Raw genomic sequence first — 25,701 nt, forward strand, 5'->3', positions numbered from 1 at the left:
GGCCTTGGATGGCCACAGGAGAATGGTCCCCTCTGTTCTCAAGACAATCGTTCTGGCCAACTCTGCGATGAGCGATTTTCATATCAACCCCACCTTTGTGTGTCTGTCTCTGAAACAGAGAATAACACTGTGTGCTAATGTCCTGGAGTGCTGCTTCTCTCTTTTTGCCACAAGACACAGCTATGTCTAAGGAGTAGGCTTTGCTGGCCAGACACTGAAGGTTCTAGGATCTTACTACAGATTTGTTTGGCGGCCTAGATCTTTGCCATCCATAGGACGAGAGACATGGATTGGTTTGTCAGAGATACTATATGAACCAGCAAGAGCACAGCTTTTGGCTTTTTTGTGCTTTTGGGGAGGGAAGTCCTGATTATGTATGAGGCAGAGCTGTTTCCCACACTTCATTCATTGGCATAACACACGCACTAATTTGTCCACAATTACCTATGTCTACAGTATTATTTGCTTATTATTTTTCTTTCAACTGACCTTTGTTTTTACTTAAGTTATTTTAAAAAGGAAACTTTCAATGAACACTAAAATAGAAAGCCAATATTGCTTGCATAAACAGAAGGTAACCATAAAAATAAATACATCATGACTATTACAAAAATTCAAAGATGTGAGGTTAATTGCAGTTATGCAGCTAGTAGCCTTGAACATACCCTGAGTTTTCCCAGCTGTTTGCCTTCCCTCTTGGAGCTTCTCCTTGGTGACATGTATCCATGTATTTCCCATCCTTCAGTGAAGGCTGGTTTAGGAGCTACAGCCAGCACCACCCAATTCCACTCTCCTGCCTTTCATTTCCTTGGGTGCTAGTGGGAGTGAGCAGTAAACCACACACAGCATGGCGGGCGTGTTGCATTTATCTGCAGGACATGCCTAGTTCCTGTGGGGGATTTCCCCTCCCCCACCCATGTGGTCTCGCTGGTGCTGTCAGTCATGAGGCTTCAGCCCCATCACTCTACCTGCAGTCACCAACATGGGCGCGTGCCCTGTCACTCTGCCAATCAGGATTGGCTCAGGAGTGGGGATGAAATTTAAGCAGGATCAGTTAGAGTATTTCCTTTGGTGGACACATAGATACTGAAACAGAGACATGCCTCTCCCTACTGGGCTTGCTAAGCTGAGGGAGTGTGAGTCTAGGGCTGTTGGTGACCATTTGGATTTTGTCCACTATTTCAGGGGTCCCCAACCTATGGTGAGTTGTAGAATTATCTCATTATATATTGCAATGTAATAATAATAGTAATAAAGTGCACAATAAATGTAATGCACTTGAATCATCCCCAAACCATCCCCACCCCCATCTGTGGAAAAATTGTCTCCTATGAAAATGGTCCCTGGTCCCCAAAAAGGTTGGGGACCACTGCACTATATAATGGGAGCAGGAGAGAGAGAGAGAGAGAGAGAGAGATTGAGTAACACTGTATAAATCCTCAGATGCACCAGTGCCTGTATCCTTGCACTTCCCAGTTCATTAACTAACAAACTTCTCTGTGGTCCAAGTTAGTATGAGTTGGGTTTCTGCCCTTGCAACCCAAAGTGTCCTGACTAATATCCACGGGCTGGAGCAGGGCTGAGTTCTAGGCCGTGGTTAGTGGAGAACCATCCACTCCTAGAGCAGAAGGGATCTTCAGGACTCCCTAACACACTACTGCCTTGTGGGATGTGAGGGTGTAGCTCATCCTGAGGGATCTGCTCCTGAAACAAGCAGGGAGAGGGACTGACATTTGCTGAACACCTGCCTCAGGCCAGGCATTGACAGACCTTTCTTCATCATCCACAGGGAAGAGCTGGCGTTAGTAGTCTGTCTTACAGGCGAGGAACCTGGGTTCAGACAGCTTAGGGAGCTTGTCTGAAGTTTGCCTCCTAAAGCCCAGGTGCTGCCCACTGCACCATCCTGCCCCACATTCTATGACTAGGGCCTGCACATTCTGGCAGAGGGGTGATACATCCTATTTCCGTATCCAAATCTTTTGTGGGGCATAAGAAAGCTATTTGGTGCTTTTTAAGGTTTGTCGGCACAACCAGCTACATGGTTTGCGGGATTCAGTGCAAAGTGAAAGTGCAGGGCTCCTTGCTCAAACATGATTAAGAATCTCAATACGGTGACGTCAGAGCATTGAACCAAGCACAGGGCCCTTCTGAGCATGGGACCCTGTGTGGCTGCACACTTATGAAGCCCACCCTGCTTTCGAATCACATTGCTAAGGAGATGGCTCTCTGAGTGTGAAAGTAGCAACCTCAAAGGAGTAAATGGCATTTTTGCTTTTCATCAGAATATGCATATAAAGCATATAATGGAGGGCTTGGGAAGTGAGGCAGAATGGAACGAGGGCACAGAAATCTCTTCCTAACAGACTAATTCACAAGCTGTTCTGTATGCATTTTAGCCTGATCAGTGCAGAGAATTTGGTGGAACACTTATTATCTGTCCCACTTCACAACTGATACATCGAAACGGAGATACAGGGCTCTGGGAATGGCTGTGCAGCTTATGCCCTGCCTAAGGGCCCTGGCCAAGGGGCCCGGGTGGAATTCCGCTGGGGGACACTTGCCAAGCATGGTGCTGGCAGGGCCACTTCCCCTAGAGGGACACATTTTCCTCATTTGAGTGAAGAAGCTGTGAGCGCTTGCAGAGGCCATGTGGAGACTTGTCTACAATCACCTGGCCAGGCAACGTCTGAGTGGGTGTCAGGGCTAGACCCAGGACTTTCTCTGGCAGATATAAATGACATTCCTGCCCCTTATCCCCTTCCTGTTTTAGGAAGGTCATTCAGTGATACAAAAATCATAGAGTTACAGGAACTGAGGGATGGGACAAAAGAAATCTCTGAACATGATATCTGGGGGTGCAGTGGGAGAGTGTTGAACCATGTGTCAGGAATGGAGGTGACATTGAGACTTAGTTTTTTTCTTTTTTGCTTAACAAATAGCATGGGGTCGGGGTCTATGTCGGAGGCCACAGCCATCACCAGGGCAGGGTGAAGTCACAGCCCCGTCTCCTTGCAGGAACCGCGGTTAGCCATGTTGGTTATCTTTCCTAACCCGCTTGAGAAAAGAATCCAGTCTTGTTCCTTGTATCAGCAGGATATCTGATGTCGGAGTGGAGGAATCATGTGATGGGATTTTTTAAAAAAGAGCAAAAGAAAACAGTCTGCTTGGCACTTTCCCCTCTGTGTGGCTGGGGCGGCCTCCACAATGGACGTATTCATCAGTGATGCCCAGTGTTGATGGAAGGGGTGTCCTATGGCTTGTTCCCGTGAGCTGGGTACCGAACTTCTTGGGAATGTATACAGAACGGACATTCCACATCCATTGTTCATTGTTAGCGGGACAGGCAGCTGACTTTGGGGCCTCAGGCCTGTTTGCCAATCAGGAGATTTAGTTTTTGAAACCTGAAGCCACTGGGCAGAGCATCCACATAAAGTGGGAATGTGAGTCAGACACTGAATGGCACAGAGGGGACTCCAGGATGGGCTCAGACACTTTGCGAGGCTTTAGGCGAAAGCACGGATATTTCACTTGCTTTCTCTACAGTGTTCCTGGTTTTGTTTTCTTTTGATTTGTTGTTTATCAGCACTTGAACTGACACTCAGGAAACAGAAAAAGACAACACAAGATATTAAATGTCAATAAAAATGGCTTTAGAAGTCTAGGCTTTGAGCCCATAGGAATCCTGGTTTGCATGTGGTTCTGTCTCTTAGCAGCCATATGAACTTGGACCATTAACTTCTAAGCCAGCATTTCCTCATCTGTAAAGTGGGGGCAGTCTGTACCTTGCAAGGTTTGAGGCTTACATGAAATAACTTTTCAAGCGTCAGTTATATAGGGAGCTATAAAAATGTCCGTCCTTCCCCTGACGCTTTGGGCTGTCTCTTGGCTTTTTGTCTTATAGTGGCATTTATAGAATTTCATAAAGTGACATTTATGCAGATTTCAATTGTGCATATTTAAATTTAACAAGTTTGGAGGATATATATGAAGATATATATGCACATACATATGTATCATATATAATATATAGGTTTTTAATTCTGCATATTTTGATTCAACAGGTTTAGAACATATTCACAGATATCTTCCAAACTTGTTGAATATATGTCTTACAATGCCCCAAACAACATCATGTTTATAATAGCTGGCCATTGAAGTTATAATATTCATAAGAACATAGCTTTCTCGTTAGACTGGATTTGAATTCCAGTGCCACTACTTGTTAGCTGTGTTACCTTGGGCAAGTTACAGAACCTTTCTGTGCTGTGGTTTCTTTATGGTAAGTGGGGAAAATAATAGTGCCTACCTTGTGAGGCTCTTGGGAGAATTCAGTGAAGCCTAGCAGAGAGCATGGGCTCAGTAAATATAAACAACTAATATTTGTTGAGGGCAGATCAGCAATGAACTTTCCAGAGTATTTCAAAACCCTTTCCTGCTTCAGGAGCTTTCACCTTGTAAATGGATCTCTAAGGATCAATTTTTCATCTGTCACCTGCTGCTTGGATCTGGAGTTCCAGATGCATGTTTAACACATGGTTTCGAATTTAGGCTGTGGAGTCCAGGTGGCCTGGCATGATGGCCGAACACCACACCTTGCTTGACAAGTGTGATAATTCACACCTCATGGGCTGTGAGGATCTCCTCGGGACACAACCCGTCTCAGGTGCTTGTTATCACACCTGTGCCTTAGCTTCAAAATGGAAGCAAATGCTGTTGATGCTATAAAAGGCACAGCCTGGTGCCTGAACGAAGCACCCCTGCTGCTGGGGAACTTTCCATCTTGGTTTTTCTTCCTTCTAGTAGCTCTACATGTCATTCCGTGTGTCTCTACATTCCTTCATCTAAAACAAGGAAGTGAATGATCCATTTCTCTCCGGGGAGGAGGCATAGAAAATAAACTGAGATGCTATGATCCCAGGAAACAGTGTCACCTGGGCAGAAAGAATGCTGAAAACACACACTCTGTGAAATGACTCAGACAATTTCCTGTTTCAACATGATGATTGCCCATGAGGAAAGTCATCTCTTGTATCAAGTTCCTGATACTCCCAGCCAGAAGGGCCACAATGGAAAAACAGACTCCTGATCAAGCACCTTCTGTCCCAGTCCAATTCAAAGAAATCTTAACTCTTAGGATGGAAATGGAACATTCTAGGAAAATCTTCTTCCAGGTTGTTTGCAGCAAACTCTGGGGATGGAGTTTGTGAAGGAGTTTGCTGAGGTGTATGGTTTGCAAATTGGTTGCTCTGTGTATTATATAGTAACCAGTATTTTCCAGAACACAGGCATAAATACACTCACACTTCAGTACACTCATACTCATCAGTCCTCATGTCCCCATTTTCTATTTGAATAGTTTCAAGACTGGACAATAAGGAAAGGCTGTCTCATCAGAGATGTGTGAATTAATTAAGAACAAATATGTGTCAGGCAAATTAAACTCTCCTTTGAATAGTTCCTCCCTCTCTCCCTCCTTCTTCTCCTCCCTCCTCTTTTTTCTCTTCTTTTCTCCTCCCTCCTCCTTTCTTTTCTCCCTTCCCTTCCTGCAACGAAGCATCGAAGATCTATTGCATACTGACCACTACCCAGGTGAGGGGGACACAATGATCTATTAAGCACAGTCCTTGGCCTCAGAGAAATAAACATGTAAATGGACACACAACAACTGCATTGATGTAGAAAGTACTTTGGGTGCAAATAGTTGAGAGGAGAAAGAGGAATTTTCATGGAGGAGTTAATGTTTGTCTGGTTCTAGAAAGACAAGTAGGAGTTAGGCAAGCAATACAATAAAAGGGAGGAGTGGCGGTGGGGGGAGGACAAGCCAGGCAGAGGTGACAGCATGATGCTTTCAGGGTCTGTGTGCTTGTGTGTTACTATGACCTGTCCATGATCACATCTGAACATGCCATAGCAGTCCACATAGCTTGGACTTGGGAGTCAGACCCACTGTGTTCAATGACTGCTTTCCCCTGTGCTGGTTGTACCACCTTGGGCGAGCTGATTCATCTCTCTGAGCCTTAGTGGTCCCATCTTTAAAGTGGGGACACACCTGCTCATGGGGTCAAGCGAGGTTTAGATGCAGTCGTGTTCGGGATGTGGTAGTGCAAGGCTGGATTACAGCAAGCACGCTGGTGGTGGCACGTAGGTGGGATGCTTGGTGACACAAGGATGTAAGGGTCATTTGCAAACGCTGAAAGTATTATTGAAATGCATGGGAGTGGCATTCTGCTTGTTTAATATTTCCAGTGCAGTTCCTCAGAAGCCCTGGCTTGCTGCACTCTGCTCAGTAAATATTTGAAAGTGGTTGCTGGGTGTCCAGGCTGTGAGCCAAGAGAGCCCTCAGGAAGTGCCGGGAGCAGAGAGCAGAGGGCAGAGGGCTCGCTGCACATTGATCCAAAGAGCTGCTGTCTGAGCTGGTGTGAAATAAGGAGGCTGAGGAGATTAAAAACAAGGGCCAGGACTAAAACCAGGTAGTGGCCTGGGCTTATGAGGCAGGGGCAAAAATTAGGCAGGAGCCCCACACAGCAGGTGAAGGCTGTGCAGGGCAGAGCCTTGGCCCATGCCTGAATTCTCCTCAGTGGAAGCAGCTAGCATTGCCACTGCTAGGAAATGGCACCTTGAGCCAATGTGGGGGATTCTGGCTAAACTGGCCTTGTACAGATTTTTGTTTTTCACAAAACTCCTGGAAAAAACATTTTAAAACAGCTTTACTGAGGTATAATTAATATACAATAAATTGCACATATTTAATGTATACAATGTGACGAATTTGGACGTGTGCATTGCCACAATCGAGGTAATAAACATATCCATCACCTCTGAAAGCTTTCTTGAGTCCTCTTTGTGTGCGTGTGTGTGGTAAGAACACTTAAATTGAGATCTACCCTCTTTTTTAAAATTTTTTGCAACAATACAAATTTTTCTACTCTTTTTTTTATACAGTCTTGGTAGAGATTGTCAAAAATTGCCAATGCTGACTATATTTCAAGTCGTCATGGTGGAGTATTGGGAAAAGTTTTCAATTAGCAATAATCGTATCTCGGATAAACCTCATTGGCTATGATTCCACCACTGTGCAAGGCTGACATTTACCCTCTTAACAAATTTTCAAGTGCATAATAGAGTATTGTTGACTTTACATCCTATGCTGTATAGCAGATCCCTAGAACCAATTCATCTTGCCTAGCCAAAACTTCGTACCAATTCAACAACTCCTCATTTCCCTTCCCTCTGGCACCTGGAAACCACAGTTCTGTTCTTTGTTTCTGTGAGTTTGACTATCTTAGGTACCTCAAGTAAGTGGAGTCATGTAGCATTTATCCTTCTATAACTGGTTTATTTCATTTAACATGATGTCCTCTAGGTTCATTCGGGTTGTCACAAATGGCAAAATTTCCTTCTTTTTTGAGGCTGAATGATATTCCACTGTAAATTTGCCTTGTATAGATTTTAAGAACATTACAGAGTTGAGGAAACTGAGTCTAGTTTGGGGAAGGGACTTCTTTGAGGTCACGTGGGTTCTGCCTCTACCCTTGAACCAGGCATGGTGCTAATTTCCCTCCTTATCTTTTTTCAGTCTGTTTTCCCATCTGAAACATGATAATAATGGCACCTGCCTCATGGGTTGTTAGGCTATTTATCAAACATCCTTGGCAGGATACTGACACCCGGTGTTATTTATTACTGTCATTTTTATTACTTCCTTCCATCTTGACTTGGTTCCTGTTGAGTGTTGAATAAGCTCTTTGCTTGGTGCTTTGTGTGGTGCCTTTAAAATTGGGAGTTTGCTGTAGTAAACTCAAAATGATTATATAAGTTTATCCTAAATTAGAAACCACTTTGTATTAGCAGATAAGTGACGGCAGGGGATATGGTCTAAGAGAAATTTATGGTAGAAAACTTAAAATTGAGAATGACAGCAAAATATAGAGCACTCACTATGTGCTAGGCACTGGCCCAGATAATTACATATAATAACTCATTTAATCCTCACAGCAACCCTATGAGGTAGGTATTATTACCTCCTATTTTGCAGATGAGGGAAACTGAGATACAGAAAGAAGTTAATAACTTGCCCAAGGTCACACAGCTAGTAAGTGATGGAATGAGGATTCAAACTCACACAGTCTGGATTCAGAAACTCTACTGTTGACTTCCCAAGTGATTCTTTGGCCCTTGTCAAAGTTATTTTTTTAAAAAATGTAATAATACGAAAGCTCAGTTCAACTCTTGGAATGCTGGTCTTTTACGAAAACACTAGTTGAGACTAGAGTCTTGTCCACTGACCAGGGAAGCCAAGAACCCCTTGCAAAGCTGTGGGATCAATAAATGTTCTTGATGATGAGAAAATAGAAAATGAAATGAAAAATGAAGTCCGGTTACCACTATTTACAGGACAAAATGGACAGCCATCTCCCCGTGGGCAAAGTGTGTATGCAGGAGAGGCATCGTTGTCAAATTCTCCCAGTATTTTTTCTGATTCAAATGGAACCATGTTTTCAGCTTCTCATTTGTAAACTGGGACTAATACCTGCCCTGCGTGGCAGAGTCTCAGGAAGGTTAACTAAGATGACATGAGAGTGCTGGGCAGGGAGTCTTCATTATGATGATCCAGGGGCCGGAATTGGCCTTTCTGCCCTTCAAAGGCTCTCAGAATGCTTCCTCCTCCTCCTCTTCCTCCTCTCCCCATCTCACACCAAACCTTCTATTTCCCATTTCCTAACGTATCATTCCCTCAGAGGAGAGGAGGGGTCATAGCCAAAGGACTACAGGGTGCCACAGGGGTGGATTTTAGCAGAAACATTTTGAAGGCTGAAAAGGCATGAAGCCAGCAGATGGCCGAGGTTCCCAATTTGCTTACGTCTTTTGGGTGACTGCCTGATAAATTGCCAAATATTTTCATAGGCAAAATGTCACTTTTTTCTGCCTGACAGAATCTATGCAAATTGACTGCTGATTTGTCTTATTCCTAAGGGGCCCGTCAGTGTGAGGTAGGGGAGGGAGAGGGGGGACTCTGCAAGTGTATTCCTCACTGTGACTTCTCAAGTCCTCAGAGGACCAGAGAAATTTGCATTGACAACATAGGTCCTGCTGTCTCTCCATTTTTTAAACACTTGGTTGCCACTGATTCCACTGGCAACAGTGGAGAATGTATCTACTTAAGAAAATATGCTGAAGCTCACCTTTCTGAAACCATTCTTGATCCTCCTGCGAAGAACTGAGGACTTTCTTCCTGTGGTGTGCTGAAGCTAAGGTGACCAACTGTTTAACTGCCCAGGACTCAGGGGTTTCCTGGGATGTGGGTCTTTCAGTGCTAAAATTGAGACAGTTCCAGGTAAACCAGGATGGTCAGTGACCTTAGCTGGGGCTGACATTGCAAGCTTGCAAAAGCCAATTGTGCGCATCTCTTCCCAACTGTGTTTAGTGAGGTCTCATTGGTAACTTGAAATCAGCCATGGTGAAAGTATTTACACCATGGAAATTGGCAAACACCACAAATTAGGTTTTCGTTTTCCCCCGGAGAGCTGGTTGTGAGACATTTTCTAGCATGCCACTGACTTTCTCTTTTTTGCTTATACTCCGCTCTAGAGACTTCTATCAGACGCCCTTAAAGATACACTACTATACCTATTTACTAGTCTGTTTCTTTCCCTAGACTGTAAGCTTTTTCAAGGCGAGGTTTGTGTCATATTCACTGTGATATCCACAGCACCTAGCACAAGGCCTGGCACACTGTGGGCACTTGATAAATGTTTATGTATTAATGAAAGTTCAGGTGAATGGATGGAGTAAGTCTTCTCTGCAGCCAAGGCATTTCTCTTCCCTTCCAGAGCGGGAGGAATCTTCTTTCTTTGTATGTTATAGAATATACTAAATGCCTTTCCCTTTTCATCCTGGCTTTGCTCCAGTTTGCATTAATGGCAGGGGTCTGTGCAGTAGAGGGGACAGAGGAGGGGAAGAGAAAACTTATTCAGCTAGACATCTTGAGCTGAGAATGATGTCAAGCCTTCTAGGGTGATAAAGCAGAGAGACTGAGAATATGAATAGTAAACGTAACCAGGGTATCTGGGAGGGCTCCATCCGACCTCACCTGGAGGAACAACAGAAATCACAAATGAAAGTGAAATCCTAAGACTTTCAGGAGTGAAACAGTCTGAGCTATTAATAAATAGAGTTTGGTGCTCTTAGAGCTAATACCAAATGGAGGAAATAATGGACTCTGAGGAAGATGACCTGGCCAAGATATATATTAGTGGCTTTTCCACCCTGGTTGCACATCAGAATCATTTGGGATGCTTTAAAATATACACGTCTGAGTCCTTACCTGGTGCTACTAAATCAGAATCTCAGAGGTATGGGTATATACCAGATGTAGGTATTGTTATAACTCCTTAGACAATTCTAATGTACAGCTAGGGTCAAGAGCCATTAGTCTGAAAAAAATTAAAAACTTTCCCTGTTAACATCCCAATGAAGGAGGAAGACAACTTAAAAATGTGCCAGGATGAAACCTTAAGAATTCTAAATGAAGATGTTGGGAAGACCCTTTCAGACATCGGCCTAGGCAAGGAATTCTTGAAGAAGAACCCCAAAGCAGTCGCCGCAGCAACACAAATAAATAAGTGGGATCTAATCAAATTAAAAAGCTTCTGCACTGCCAAGGAAACTATCATTAGAGTGAATAGACAGCCCACAGAATGGGAAAAAATATTTGCTCTCTATACATCTGATAAAGGGTTGATAACTAGAATCTATCTAGAACTCAAAAAAATCAACAAGAAAAAATCAAACAACCCCATCAACAAATAAGCAAAGGAAATGAACAGAAACTTTTCAAAAGAAGACAGAATAATGGTCAAAAAACATATAAAAAAATGCTCAACATCTCTAATCATTAGAGAAATGCAAATCAAAACCACAATGAGATATCACCTAACCCCGGTGAGATTGGCCTCTATCAAAAGATCCCAAAACAACAAATGTTGGCGAGGATGTGGAGAGACAGGAACACTTTTACACTGCTGGTGGGACTGTAAATTAGTGCAACCTCTGTGGAAAAGAATTTGGAGATACCTCAGAGAGCTAAAAATAGAAATACCATTCGATCCAGCAATAGCACTATTAGGCATCTACCCAAAAGAGCACAAAACATTCTATGATAAAGACATTTGCACCCGAATGTTTATGGCAGCACAATACACTATTGCAAGGATGTGGAAACAACCCAAGTGCCCATCAATACATGAGTGGATTATTAAAATTTGATATATATTTACAATGGAATATTACTCAATCATAAGAAACGACAGTGATCTAAAACCTCTTATACTTTCCTGGATGAAACTTAAGCCCATTATCCAAGAGCAGAAGCAGAAGAGCAGAAGAATGGGCTCCACTTGTACTCGCCATCAAATTGGTACTAACTGATCAACACTAGGGTGATCATATGGCAGTAATACTCTCCAGGGATTTGGGGGATGGGGGGTAAAAAGGACATGGGGAGCACTGTAGGGGGGGAAGGGCATGCCTTTAACCTGCACTTGGGTGAGGCAAAGACGTAAAGTGTAACTCTAATGTTTGTACCCTCACAACACCCTGAAATAAAAAAAAAAATGTGCCAAGGTAAGAAATCCTAGACTTTATCCAAGATGCTAAAGATAAAACCAAGAGTTTTATCATAAAATCTTAGAGTGGAAACTAAACCTAGGTTTTTCCAACTTGGTGACATGGAACACTGAAAGCATTAAAGCCCACTGGACCTCCAACTGGGAATGGAATTCTTTTTTAAATTCTTTCTCAGCTCTTCTGATTAAGTCTTTACTTGGTGATAGTGTGTCTTTAATACTCATCTAACCCAGGGCGTGGCAAAGTATAGACTGCGGGCCATATGCAGCCCATCACTTGTGTTTGTCAATAAAGTTTTATTGGAACATAGCCAATCCATTTATTTACATTTGGTTGATGGCTGCTTTCATGCTACAATGGCAGAGTTACATACTTGTTCCAGAGGCTACGTGGCCCACAAAGCCTCAAATATTTACTTTGTGAACTCCTGCTCTATCCCATGCAAATAGGTCTTTTTCTAGTCAGAGAACAGGTGATGGGATCTGAGCCTTCAGCTGGAAACATCAAATTTAGTTAGAATTTAATACATGTTTTTGCTTTCATTTAGTTATCTACATTTATGTCAACTGATACTAATGTCCCATTTATGGTACAAATATAAAGTTTCCTTTTAAGATAAATTGATTTATATTTTTTAAAGTGAGTGGATTTAAGGAGAATAATTAATAGAACTATTAGAACAGATGACACATATATTTGGCAACAATCATGAAGGTCTTACTTAAGTTTGAAGTCTAGGAAACATAGAATGTATCCAATCCTCTTACTTTACAAATAAAAACACTGAGGCCTGGCTGTTAAGTTACCTGCCCAGGGTCACCTACTTGCTCACAGAAAGTCCCAAACTCCCATCTCTATCAGGGAATTGTTCTTTTACCACTAAGTGGTTACACATTTGTACTTTGAAGCCAGTTAGTATGAATGCAAAGTATTTATTGTACTATGAAAATTCGTGAATTTAGAGCCATAAAATATCCTGCTGACATTTCCACAGACATGGTTAGTAGAGATTGATGAGCGCACTGAGACAGAATAGAGGGGCCATTCACATCTTAAACATAAATTTTGGGTGATTAGTGACATATTGATTTCATTAAGTTGATTGTTTCTTGGGCATGGTTTCCTTGGGACAATAAATTTGATAAAAAGTCTTGCTTTTTTTTTTTTTAATAAAAATCCACTTAAATGCTTGTCAGCACAAAAAAAGTAAAACTACTAAATAGAAAAAATATATTTGCCAATGTACTTTGTTGGGTATATTTAAGCACAGTTTGAATCTTTTAAGAATATTTGGTATTTTATTATGTAGTTATTATTCTATTTTCATTAGGAGTATCCATGATCACACCAACTAACAGCAAAGGTAGATCCTCTTTGCACCTGGACCCCACCATTAGGAGTTTATTAATTGTGGGGGAAGATCAGAGAGCAGGGAGGGAAGCCTGAGCTCTGCCCACCTTAGGGTGCTGGGAAGGTTACAGAGCTGTTCGTTGCCGTCAAACCCTCCTTTCAGAGATGCAGCTTAGCAGTGACATATGTGACTATTAAGTGTTTGGCCATCACTCTACCTGGGTGGGAATATTTGTATCAATTCACAAGCAAAGCTCAAAGTAGAAAAACATCCATTTGGATCAGAGCTCAACATGATTTACTGTGCACTCTGAAAAATGAGTGGAACTTTTTAGATTAAAAAATGACCTTTCTCCTACATTTGAGATTACTTCGATGTTGGCATTTTAGCCAACATAGAAGTTGGCTAAAATAAAGATTGGTATAGTTAGGTCATTTTCCAGAAAGACAAGCTTTCTTAGACTGTGCTGTCTGGGTTATACATGTTGATGTGATATTTACTTATCAAACGTGACTGCAGGATAGAGTAGGAGCAAAGACACCTGACTTTAAGGCTCTTCGACATTTAGTGCCTTAATGCGGTGGGCATCATTGCTCCTGAAGGTACCAGTGACATACTCAGAAGTGTAAGCAATGTGACTGGCCTGCCATGTGCTGACCTCTGGTGTGGGGAGTCTGAGTGGGGCAGTCCTTTTGGGGGCTACACCCACCAGAGGAGAGGCGAGCACACTAACTCGTGATTCTTCCAGCTAGTGTCTTTCTACAGAGCACTGCTCATCAAGGCAGGAAAACCAGCAGCTCAGAGCACTGCAGCCTTCATACTAAGTGTTTTTACGATGAAACCTTTCTCACCCTGGCCTTCAGAAATTACCTATGTGCTCACAGTTCTGAGAAAAACTGCCGCCTCTCAGCTGTTGCTGTCATCAACAGGAGGCAAGGGTCAGTCTTCAAGAGGAGCTGACATTTCCCCTGCGATAAGAGAGGGAGTCACTGTGGCGGAGTGTCTGGGCCCGTGGGCAGGAATGGCAGTTGCTGGTAGAGCTCCAGAGGGATAGACATTATGGGAAGGACTTTTGCCCCATGGCCTCACTTTCCTATCTGAACAGTGGTTCTCAATCAACCAGGAGCAATTTTGTCTCTCAGGAGACAATTGGCAATGTCTGGAGACATTTTCAGTTGTCACAAATAGGGCAGTGCTAATGGAATATCCCGTGACAGAGGCCAGGATTCTGCTAAACATCCTACAATGCACAGAACTGGCAACTTCCCCTGCCCCAAGCAAAGAATTATCTGGGCCCAGATGTCAATAGTGCCAAGATCTAATGTGGTCCAGGGTCTACAGCTTTAGCCTAATGGTTGTAAAAATTCTGTCAATATGTCTTTTTAAAAGGTCTTGAGAAGGCTGAGCCTCTGGTGGTCAATGGCCATAAGTACTGACTAAAGCAAGGCCTCTGGTTATTAAGAGCAAATTGCTGTGATTACAGACCAGGGAAGATTAGAAGCGGACCATGATGTCTTTCTTTTTTAAGTTCTTTTGGCAAAGTAACCCAGATGACAAATCTGAAAGATGGATATGAGATTAAGGCAACTAGGAGGAAGGGTTCGAGTTGAGCTCAGTCCAAACTGAGAAGCCTGTCATCACCTCCTGCTTCCTGTCTGCATCAGGATTGTTGTGGGCAACACAGCCTACACTGGCAGGATGACATGACTATGTGACATCTCCGTTGACTCATTCTTAGGGGCCCTTTAGTGCTGTGTTGGATTGGAGAACTTGGAGTTTCTACTAGAGGCGGAATAACATTTATTATCTGGAAACAAGATTTTGTGTCCTGGGGAACATGACTGTCTGCTTTGAGGTTGTCCCCAGATTGTTCTGGGAGTTAGAAACCTCTGAAGAGTACTGAACTTCCAGATATCCAATTACTGCTGTATTGCATCAACAAACGTGAACTTGGAGGACAAAGTGGTTTTGGAGAGATGATGGCTATTTCTCAACCGTGAAAGGAACCATGCCTCTAGGAGTTATGAAAAATGAAGCACGTTTCTCATTAGAAAAGGATTATCCATTTCCTTCTTAGATTGCCAAAGGCCGTCTTTTGCCAATTCAATGAGAGTATAAACTTGGGATTCATTACTTGCAGGGAAAAAGAAGGCTGATGTACTCTGGAATCCTCAAGAGTCAATGATAAGTGGGCAGATGGCATAGAAAAGAGAAAATATCGGGGGCTGAGCTGGGCCACTATGGCATCAGATGTGCTGTGTAGCAGGATATAACCAACAGTATGTGGACAAGTTCTGATTTGCTGAAAAGGAAACGGGTGAAATGGATAAATTTGCTTTGAGCAAATTTCTGTCTCAATCAGTATCAAAACAATGAATGTTATTCTCTACCCTGGTAGGAGAGTTTAAATATGCATTGGCTCCAAACCTATTAATTCTTTCTTTAAAATTCTCTTTAACATTTTTATCTTCCTTTTCATTCCCATAACAACCATTCAAGCCCCCATTATTTGGAAGGGTGAGTTATTTTTCTGCCTTTCTACGTAATCTTTAAGTCTTCATTCTATTTCTATTTCAGTCTATGTAATAGTATTAGTAGTGGTAGTAGTAATAGTAATATTAATAAAAATAACAGTTATAGGAAAGCAGTGATGATAGAGCAATATACCCCATGCCCAAGCATAGATAAGGCCAACTTTGGCCACAGTGATCATCCACGGGGTAGGTACATGACCCAAGCCAACCCGGAGCTATGTGGGGCCTTGGAACTCTCTGTGATGTCTGAGCCACCTATGGCCATGCCTCCCTCTCATTAACCCCTTTTGCTTCCCACAGCACTGAAAAGAAAAAGCTCATTTTCAGTAGGAGTGAATGAACCAACACAAATAAAGGAAAGAGAGAGAGAGAGAACATGCTAGCTGACAAGATGATTTGCCCAGCCCCAGGGATGAATTGTGATTCATGGCTCTTCTCTTCCTCTTTGCTAGTCTAGGGTTGGGCTTTTGACCAGTTCTAGCTAGTGAGATAGAAAGGGATATCTGCTTAGAGCTTTTCAGAAATATTTTTCTCACTGATAGGGGAGTGTACATGAGGAGACAGACGCTTTTTCTCTCTCCCCTTCCTTCTTGCTTGTGGCTTTGTCACGCGTGATCATTAACTTGAACACACGACTGTTATCATGCAGCCATGAGGGGAGGGGAGACATTGCCAGTACATCAAGGGTGGCAGGATGGAAAGGCAGAAATAGTTTGGGTCCTTAACAATGTGACTAAACTGCTGAACCAACACTGGAATCGTCTCCTTTCAGAATTCCTGTTAGGGTTGACAATTAAATGTCTTTGTTATTTAAGCCACTGTGAGTCCTGTGGTGTGCTACTTGTAAGCAAACATGCCTGAATTGTTCAAAAAACAAAAACAACTATGAATTTATGCTTCCCAAATTACCTCAAGCCCAAACTTCTCTCTTGAGTTTCAGATCCAGGTACTCGCTAGGCATCACACCCAGGTGTACACAAATGTCTCAAACTCAGCAAATCCCCAAACCAAACTTAATCCCTCACTTTGCCTTGTAGCCCTGGGATGCACCTCCACCCACCTGGCACACAGCCAGACACATAGGAGTCCTCTGTAGTCTTCCTTTTCCCTCACCTTCCATATCTAATCCATCAGCAAGTTATGTTGGGTTGACCCTCCAATCTGTCCTCTTCCCTCTGATTCCATTGTCACTGTTTTAGTTGGGGATGGAGGGACAGAGGGTCTTCCTTTCTCTCCAGGGCTGCTGCTTCCCAAGTGCTTAACTTGCCTCTGGTCATGTTTCTCTCCAAACATTTTGCCACCAGCTTTCAGCCTCGTCTATACAAAAGTGGCTCTGATGTTGTCACTCCCTTGTCTGAGATTGATTAAGGCTTCCCTGTGCCTATGGCAGTGGTTCTCAAAGTGTAGTCCTCAGACCGACAGCACCAGTGTCACCATCACCAGGGAATTTGTGAGAGATGCACATTCGCAGGCCCCACCTTAGAGTGTCCTGAGTCAACGCTCTGGGAGTAGGACTCAGCTCCCTATTTAAATAAGCCCTCCAAGAAAATCTGATGTGTTAAAGTTTAAAATCACTACTAGCCTAAGATAATAAATCCCAATTTCATTGGTATAGTGGGTTAAATAGTGTTCCCCCCAAATTCATGTTCATTTTTTTTGAAACAGCGTCTTCGTAGATATAATTTGTTAGGTATCTCAAGATTAGATCATGCTGGATTTAGAGTGGGTCCTAAATCCAATGACTGGTGCCCTTATAAGAAAAGAGAGAACCCAGAGATTCAGAGACACATGCAGAGGAGAAGGCCATGTGAAGACAGAGGCAGAGATCAGGGTTATGTTGCCACAAGCCAAGGAGCCACCAAAAGCTGGAAGAAGCAAGAAAGGGTATATCCCCAGAGCCTCCAGAGGGAACACGGCCCTGCTGATGGCTTGATTTCGAACACCTAGATTTCATAACTTTGAGAGAAGAAATTTCTGTTGTTTGAAGCTACCCAGTTTGTGGTATTTTGTGTGGCAGCCCTAGGAAACCAATACACTTGACATAGTATACAAGGACCTCACCCATGTGCACCTGTCTGCTACTCTCAACTCCTTGTTCATCAATATTTCTACCAAAAATATTTATGGATTGCGTGTTATGTGTCAAACCCAAGGCATGTAGCAATGGCTAAGACACAGGGTCTGCCCTGCAGACGCACACAGCCTAGGGGCAGAGGGTGGCAGCTCCATAGGCAATTGGCGTGGGATGTAGTAAGTGCTCCTCAGGGCTAAAGCTACCCACGCCCACAGCACTCATCATCTTGTGGCTCTGTGAACATACTTGCTTCTCTCTACTCTCTTTGCACGTGTTCCTGCTCTATGAAGAATTCCCTGCTCCACTTTAGGGATCTGCTTCTGCTCATTTCTCTTGTGCAAAATCACTCCCTCTACTGTCCTATTTTTTAACTTTGCTATGATGGCCACATTTCTATTGGTGCATCCATCACACATGATTATAATTATGTCTGTGTCTGCCTCCCTCATGAGACTATGAGCTATTTTGAGGGCATGGACTGTGGTCTTTTATTTTATTCCTCTTTTAGTCTGCAGAGCCTCAAACAGTACCTGGCTTGTGGTGGATTCTCTAAAAGAATATGTTGAACTGAACTGGAATTGTAAAGTTGATTGCAAGAATGGAGACTGGCTTCCTTCCTCTGTGTTGGTAGGAAGACTCTTTTCTCAGCTGCCTTCTCCTGGTGCAGCCCCAGGATGAGACCTGGGAGAGAGGGTTGGGAGAGAAGGTAGCATGGGTAGGCAGGGAGGGAGCAGAACGGGGCAGTTCCCTGGGTTGCATTCAGGGTAAGAGGAAGGTGTGGAGATAAGTAGGCTTTTGATACCATCATCTGGGCATCCCTGCAGGTTGGGGGGTGGGAATGGTCTGTAGCCAAGGCTGGTGTATAGCTATAGCAGGGGCCTGTGAGAGGTTTATGCTTCAACAGTGGTTCTCAAACTTGAGCATACATCAGAATCACCGGGAGGGCTTGTTCAGATGCAGGTTGCTGGACCCCATCCCTAGAGTGTCTGATTCAGTAGATCTGGGGTGAGGCCTCAGAATTTGCATTCCTAACAAGATCCTAGGTTATACCAATAATGCTGTTTGGGGGACCACATTTGGAAACCACTGCACTAGAAGAATACCTGCCATTACACCCATGGCTCTCAACTTTGCAAACACATTAGAATCACTCGGGGGAGTTTTAAAAATACAGATGCCAGGGCCGCATCCGTGAATTGGTCTAGAACTGTGAATAGGTATAGGAATTTGAACTCCAACTGAGCAAAACACTAGTTGGTTAATGCTCACTGAGAAAATGCAATAAATGGAGGAATTCATCAAACTTTTACCGAGCATTTGCTGTGCAGCAGGCATTGTGTTGGTGATGGGGGTATAAAGACAAACAAGACCCACCCTCAGGACACTATCCGTCCAGTGTAGGGCAGGAATACTAAACAAATGGCTCTAAAACCACATGGGAGTGGAGCAATGGAGTTACACACAGAGCATTATGGAAGCCCCAAGGAAGAGCATCCAATCCAGCTTGGAGGTGGAAGAGAAGGAGGCTCAGGGAAGAGGGTAAAGAGGAAATGATAAGGTGACGATCCAGTTCAGTAGTTTTAGAATTCCCAATAGGCTAGCTTCTATTTGTTATAATATGAAACTTTATTGAACCCAAAGCATATTGTCAAAAATTTGTGCCTAAATCCAATTCCATGTTTTACCTCTTACTAGATGTCCAACCTTGGAGAAAGCACCTAACTTCCCTTTGTCTCACCTTACCCATATTTAAAAGGGGAATAATAAGAATATCTCCCTCTTAGGATTGTTGTGAGGACTCAATGATGTAATGTATGTGAAGTGCTTGGTAGGGTGAAGAGCTCAAACTTCCAGGACCTTGGATCATGTCCTCAAAATATCTCATGGTCTACTAAACACTTGGTAAATGTCAGGTGTTATCATTAGCATTTCAGAAGGTCTCATTTAAACCTCCAGTTAAGCCATCATCACTGGGGGTTTTAATTTTGGTTCTCATGCACAAAAATGCAGGCATGCACTGCTGGGATGCACAGCATTCCATCTCTACACTAAGTGGCCCCAGCCACCTATGACTGTAGAATTCTCCTGTAGATGTTTCAGTTTGCATGTTCTTCCTTCTGTCAGTGTATCTGTCCTATCAGTGTATCAGTGTAAGAAGTGGCAGACGTCTTACCACCTCTTTAAAATGGCTGCTTTTTATCTACCATAGACAGGAAATCCAAAAAGCCAAGGTTGTATAATTGTGTCTAAAATATAGCTAGACTTTAAATGAGGGACTTGTCTTTAAATGAAGAAACTACGCTTTAGTGCATGTCACGTGTCGACATCAGAGGCCGTCTTTGTTTCCTCCTGTACTCATGGTGGTGTTCTGAAGGACTAACTTTCCAGGAGAAAAGATTTCCTGATAACGAAGGTATGACTGCATGGTCTATGCTGGTTTCCACTCAGGGTTCACTGTGTTTTCTTTGGGTTTGGGATCACAGTTTAATGCACACTCTTGGTTAAGACCATGCTTACTTTGATTCCAAAATCCCAGCCACATTTTTACTTGCCTCCAGAGCCTCCCTTTTCTCAGGAATCTGGACCTATTTCCCACCTGCCCTGCAGCTCCCAGGTATCCTTGGTCCACCTTCATCTGAGCTCTCCTGGTGTTCACCTGCCGTAAGTCCCAAACTGTTCTCCATTTGGGACAATATTTATGTTGGCTACATATTGGCACAAACAGTTAATAAGCTTGGCATGTTCACAAACACCGTGGCAGACCGCTGAACAGATGTCCTAACATTTACACACTGGTTTTCATTTATGAGCATGCGCGATGACACCTGTTTTTGTCAGCGGTGTGCAGAGCTGTACTTGTATGGCTAGTCGTATGCTCCAATTCAGTGTTTCTCAAACTCTGCTGCACATTAGAATCACCTGGGAAGCATTTACAACTCCTGATGCCTAGACAACTACCAGACCAACTAATTCAGACTCTCTAGGGGTGGGACCCAGGCATCAGTGGCTTTTAGAACTGTTCGGGTGACTTCAATGTGCAGGCAAGTTTGAGAACTTGTTCCCCAGTCCAGTGCTTCTAAGACTTTAATGTGCAAGAGAATCTCTTGAGGATTTTGTTAAAATGCAGATTACGAGTCCATAGGTCTGCAAGGACCTGAGATTCTGCATTTCTAACAAATGCCCAGGCAATGTAGATGCTGCCGCTAGTCCAAGGGCCACACTTTGAGGAGCAAGGCTGTAGTCCCTTCTAGTTCCTGTTCATTAGCCTTGCAAATCATTTCCTAGAAATCCTTAGTCCTTTTGAGTTTGTGATGATGTCCACATTTATCAACAGCTCCTCTTGGTCTTGCTCCCTCCCTGTTGCTCTGCCTGTAATCCTACAGCCACATTCCTATGGAAAAGTAATCTCAATATTGATCCCAATTCTCCATTTTCTTCCGATAGTGATTCTCTTGAAAACAACCCACATAATAGAACAGTCATCTAGATAAACCTAAGAGGATTTTTCTGTGAATCTTATTTTTCTGCTTATACACACTATTTGCAAAGCTCACTGAGCACAAGGACATGTCCTCCAGGCTAAGTAAACTCTTTGAACATTGTGAGCTAGCAAATGACAGTAACCCAGTTTCTTGGTTATTACTGCTCCAAATAGGTTAGTCACAAACACTCGGTCTTCAGTTAAAAAAAAATCATTAATGATGATGGAAGAATTGGAGAAAGCACAAAATAAAAGTAATTTTTAATTTCAGGATTGGCTAGAATTCCAGATCACAATACTTTAGAAAATGTAATTTCCTGGCCAATATTCAAATGGCTTTTCAGCAATATTTGTTGGTTATCTACAGACCCTGGTCTGTGGACATATTCCTGGGAAATCAAAACTTTTCTAGGAGACTTTCAAAAGTGTATTTAATGTTAATAATAACTTAAAAATTAATATAAAACATACAGATTAGCAGGATGACCAAGTGCTGGTATATGAGTTCAATGCCTGCATTTGTGTTTCTGTTCATGATTGTTTATATGCAAATAGCCAGACTTTAATTGTTGTAGGCTAATGATATAAGAATAGAGAACAGAGGAGGTTTGATAGAAACATCACGTGTTTGAGCCAAGAGGAAGCTCATTGTCATTATAAGGAGTCACAAACAAAAGTTTCTCAGTAGATTGAATGGAGAAATGTGACAGAACTAATAACTCACTGACCACATCATATTTTAGAGTTGCTGAGATTCAAAAAGTCAAATCAAGTCAACACGAAAGGAAACCAAAAAACCCAGTATTAGAGCAATCAAGACCATTTTATATTGAGCATAGCCGTTTAATCTCAATAAAATAACATTGTCTACTACACTAAGTTAATAATGTACATTTAAATACCATCGACTTGTATTTCATTAGTATTTAGTTTGTAAATTTGTTGTGGTTCTGTAGTTGTTTCAAAACCACCAGCATTCTACTTTTAAGTTTGTACATATTCAAGTAACTTTCTAATGCAAATAATTTAAGCATTACTGGGACAATTTTTTGTCCTTTAAGAAGGTTTTGCATTTACTTTTTAAGCATGTATTCATTCCTTGTGCATATGTTAAATTCCCTTACTATTTTCTGAAATGTCCTAGTGGTTATTATAGTGTAGCCTCATACACTCGATCCCGGGGGCTATTAATAAGACACCGTTGAGAACATAAACTGAGCCCCTAGAAGATTACATTTTTACATTAGCTGCAGGTATTGTGACATACATTTTCCAGGGCAAAATTTCCCTGCTTGGAAGTCATGCCCGATGATCAAATTTTGAGGTGGTGGCTGGTGGTGGGTCCAACATGACAGGTCATGGGTGACTAATACTGGGCCCTCGAGAGAGCAGGTCATACCTATGATTTGGAGGGAAATAAAAGTGCTTACAGGCTGTGAGGCCTCTGGCTCTCCATTCCCTGATGGGTGGCTGAGAGGCTGCACGACTGCCGAGGGTGGGGTGTCCCTCTTGGGCAACTGGCGACTGCCTTCTGAGAGGGAGTAAGACTGGCTCTGAGAATTCAAAAAAGAAATACATAAAAATGCTGGTCCATTCTCAAAGGCCAGCTGCCTCAAGGGGGTGACTTAGGAAGACAAAATTGTCTTCCTAAGCGACTAATGCAGCGGCCAATTCTTATGCCTGAGGTCCTCTGCATCTATCAGAAGTTATTTCCAAAGCAGATTTCAATTTCTCTGAAAGATAAACTGAATGGATGGCTCATAACTGTGACTAGTATGAAAATATTATTTACAGATGATTTTCAAAATAATGCTTCTCCTCAAAATATCTGTAGCTTTGTAAACTTCTGAGCACGGGTTTAATATATAGCAAAGGAAAAACCTTACAGATAAAGTAACAGTTTACAGAAGATTCCGGAGTTTTATTCTCTTTGTTGCTAGTGTACATGCACTATATCATTCTTACTTTGGGAAGCTGCAGTAGGTGCACAAAACTTTATAAAAATTCGTCCTGGAATAGCTTTGATATGCATTTTTTCAATATTAAAAAATCAAGATTCAATTCTGATCTGTCTTGTGCGTAGTTGGTTCCAAATGGTACCGTTTTAGTTGGTTTTTAATCATTAACAATTTATAGACACACCGTTCACCAGCCTAAACATTTCAAAAGTATTAAGTCTCTTCCATGAGTATTTGCAAATATCTGAATGTTTGATGCAGTTCAGAAATAATACTGGAATATTTTTACTTTTTAATACAAGTTATATGGCTTTATAGGAGTATTTTTACCTTGGTCTACTGTATACTTGCTACATGAACCTTTCTTTCCCAGGAAACTCTGAATGAGCACAGTCTATGAAAGTTTTACACAGCTTTGCTACAAACTAACAGCTTTAGTCATACATTCCACAGATACATATTAACCATTTGCTCTCTGCAAAGCACGGTGTATTGCCTCATTTTAAACACTTCTTTCTCTTTAGCTCCTTCTAAGAGATTTTTGACCAATGGAGGAAAATATAGTCCAAATTCATTTTAAAAGCATGGTTATGCTGTTGCTAAAACTAATAAAAAAAGCATAATCATATTGATAAAGTATAAAAGTATCAGTCGTGATTTCAGAGGTTAAATTCTTCCACATGCTAACCAAAATCAAAAGTGATTCCCGAAGGCAATGAATACTCACATGACGATTGCCCATTTTCTTTCTTCTAAGATGTCTGTTCTGTATTTCATTAAGAGACGAGTCCTCCTACAGGCACAGTTTATGATGGTTTCCCTAGGGCATAATATCTCTTGCGTTTAATAAGTAACTTTTGGCATTGAATTTGAATACATTGTTGGAGATGGGTAGGGAGTGGCCCTAGTGACAAATGAGCTGAAACTGCCCAAGTTGCCTTGGGAGGCCATCTTTTTGAAATAAAATATTTTGTAATAATTAAAGCTTAGGCTTTTTAAGTTGAATAACTTATTCACAACTCAAAGACTAAAACTACCTCACTTTTGATTATTGAAAATGTTATGCTTTTATATTTTGGGTGTTCATTTAAAATTTTATACCTTTTAATAATAAAAACATTATCCAAATAGATTAAAAAACCTTACTATTTTACTAACATAACTATTATTATTACAGAGAATTTTTTTGAAGGCTACATTGAGTTATACTAGATCATTTTTACAACTTAACTAGTTTTTAAATTTAAAAAGTAATATGTGCAGGTGGTAAATTTTTTCTAATAATACAAAAATGTACCATGAAAAATAAGCCTACTGACCTCCTGTCACTTCTGCCAAAGGTTTCTGTGAGTCCTTCCAGAAATGATCTATACATATATGGCCATGTCTGTCTGTCTCTCCATTTACCTGTCACTCTGTCTCCTCTCTCTGACCTTTTTTTTCCCTCAACAAATGGGTTTGTACAATGCATTCTGTTTCATGCTTTGTATGTTTCATGACATTGGCACATTTCTTTTTCAGTGGCTGCATGGTAATCCATTATGGGTATGAACCAAACCTTATTTCATCAGCCCACTGTTGAAGGTTGTTTTTTGTTTTTTGCATGAATATCTTATACATATCTTAGCATATGTTTGCTTGTCTGTAGAATAAAATTTTAGCATGGAATCACTGACCAAAGAGTATGTGCATTTAAAATTCCGATAAATGTTGCTAAGTTGTCCTCCACACAGATATAAAACACTGGACCACTCTCAAAACCAGCTGACCTGTGAGGCTTACTTTTGAAAGATGAAATTTATACCCACCTATGATAATATGCCAGTAATCATTTCTCAACATATTGGCCCACACTAAATATTATCAAACTTTTTTGTTTCTGCCAATTTTAAAGATAAAGATGGTATCTCGTTGTTTAATTTATGTTTCTTTCATTTGATATCCTTAAAATTGTATATCCCATTCCTTAAAAGCCATTTATATGAATTTTTCTGTAGTTTGCTTGTTCATGCCCTTTATTGTTCTTTTGATTTATTAGCCTTTTCATTGTTTATCTGTAAAACACTTCATAATAAAATCTAGGCCTTTGTCAAGTGTAACAACTATTTTTCCCCAGTTCATTGTCTTTGGTCTCTATGTTTTGAGTGTGTATGCATACGTGAATAAAGTATTAGTTTTTATGTATTCAAATATATCAATCTTTTCTTCTTTTACTTGCTTAGAAAACCCTTTTCTGCACTGAGATGCTTAAATCTTCTTGTATATTTTCTTCAAGTTCTTTTAAAGGCTTCATTTTCTAATGCTTATATCTTTGGTCCATTTGGAATTGATTTCGATATGGATTAAGGAAGGAAGGGATTCAGCTTAGTTTTCATTACTCAGTCAATTGTAGAGAGTTATTGAATAATTCATCTTTCCTTTATTGGTCTAAGATGCTACTTTTATTCGATGCTAAGTTTTCATATAATTAAAATCATATGGAAATTAAATTTTAATTTATAAATATTAAAATTGTATATAGGTTTATTAAATCCCGATTTTATGTATTTATTCTTTTGTTCTAATTTTAACCTTTATCTGTTGGATTCCGTGGATATGCTAATTGCTGGAACTACAACAATGAACGAGATGGATATGAATTTTTTCTTCCTAAAACATACAGTCAAATTTCTATGCAA

The 25,701-nt window shown here is 41.5% G+C and overlaps 1 protein-coding gene across 2 annotated transcripts in view; it reads right to left on the bottom strand.

Moving 5' to 3' along the window:
* The window catches only part of ANXA13 (annexin A13), a 53,877-nt gene extending 30,047 nt beyond the window's left edge, over positions 1–23,830 (bottom strand). Inside the window, exons 1-2 of one of the 2 annotated variants that reach the window (XM_012660812.1) lie at positions 23,751–23,830; positions 22,496–22,618 (exon numbers count right to left, since the gene is read on the bottom strand). In XM_012660812.1, the coding sequence (XP_012516266.1) occupies positions 22,496–22,618; positions 23,751–23,765 (138 nt within the window). In that variant the 5' untranslated portion in view covers positions 23,766–23,830. The remainder of the gene's footprint in view (positions 1–22,495; positions 22,619–23,750) is intronic. The other variant, XM_012660813.1, reaches the window with a different exon arrangement.
* Between the last annotated feature and the right edge of the window lie 1,871 nt (positions 23,831–25,701).

This window comes from Propithecus coquereli, unplaced genomic scaffold (genome assembly GCF_000956105.1).
Source record: "Propithecus coquereli isolate 6110/MARCELLA unplaced genomic scaffold, Pcoq_1.0 Scaffold68, whole genome shotgun sequence".
Lineage (NCBI taxonomy): Eukaryota > Metazoa > Chordata > Mammalia > Primates > Indriidae > Propithecus > Propithecus coquereli.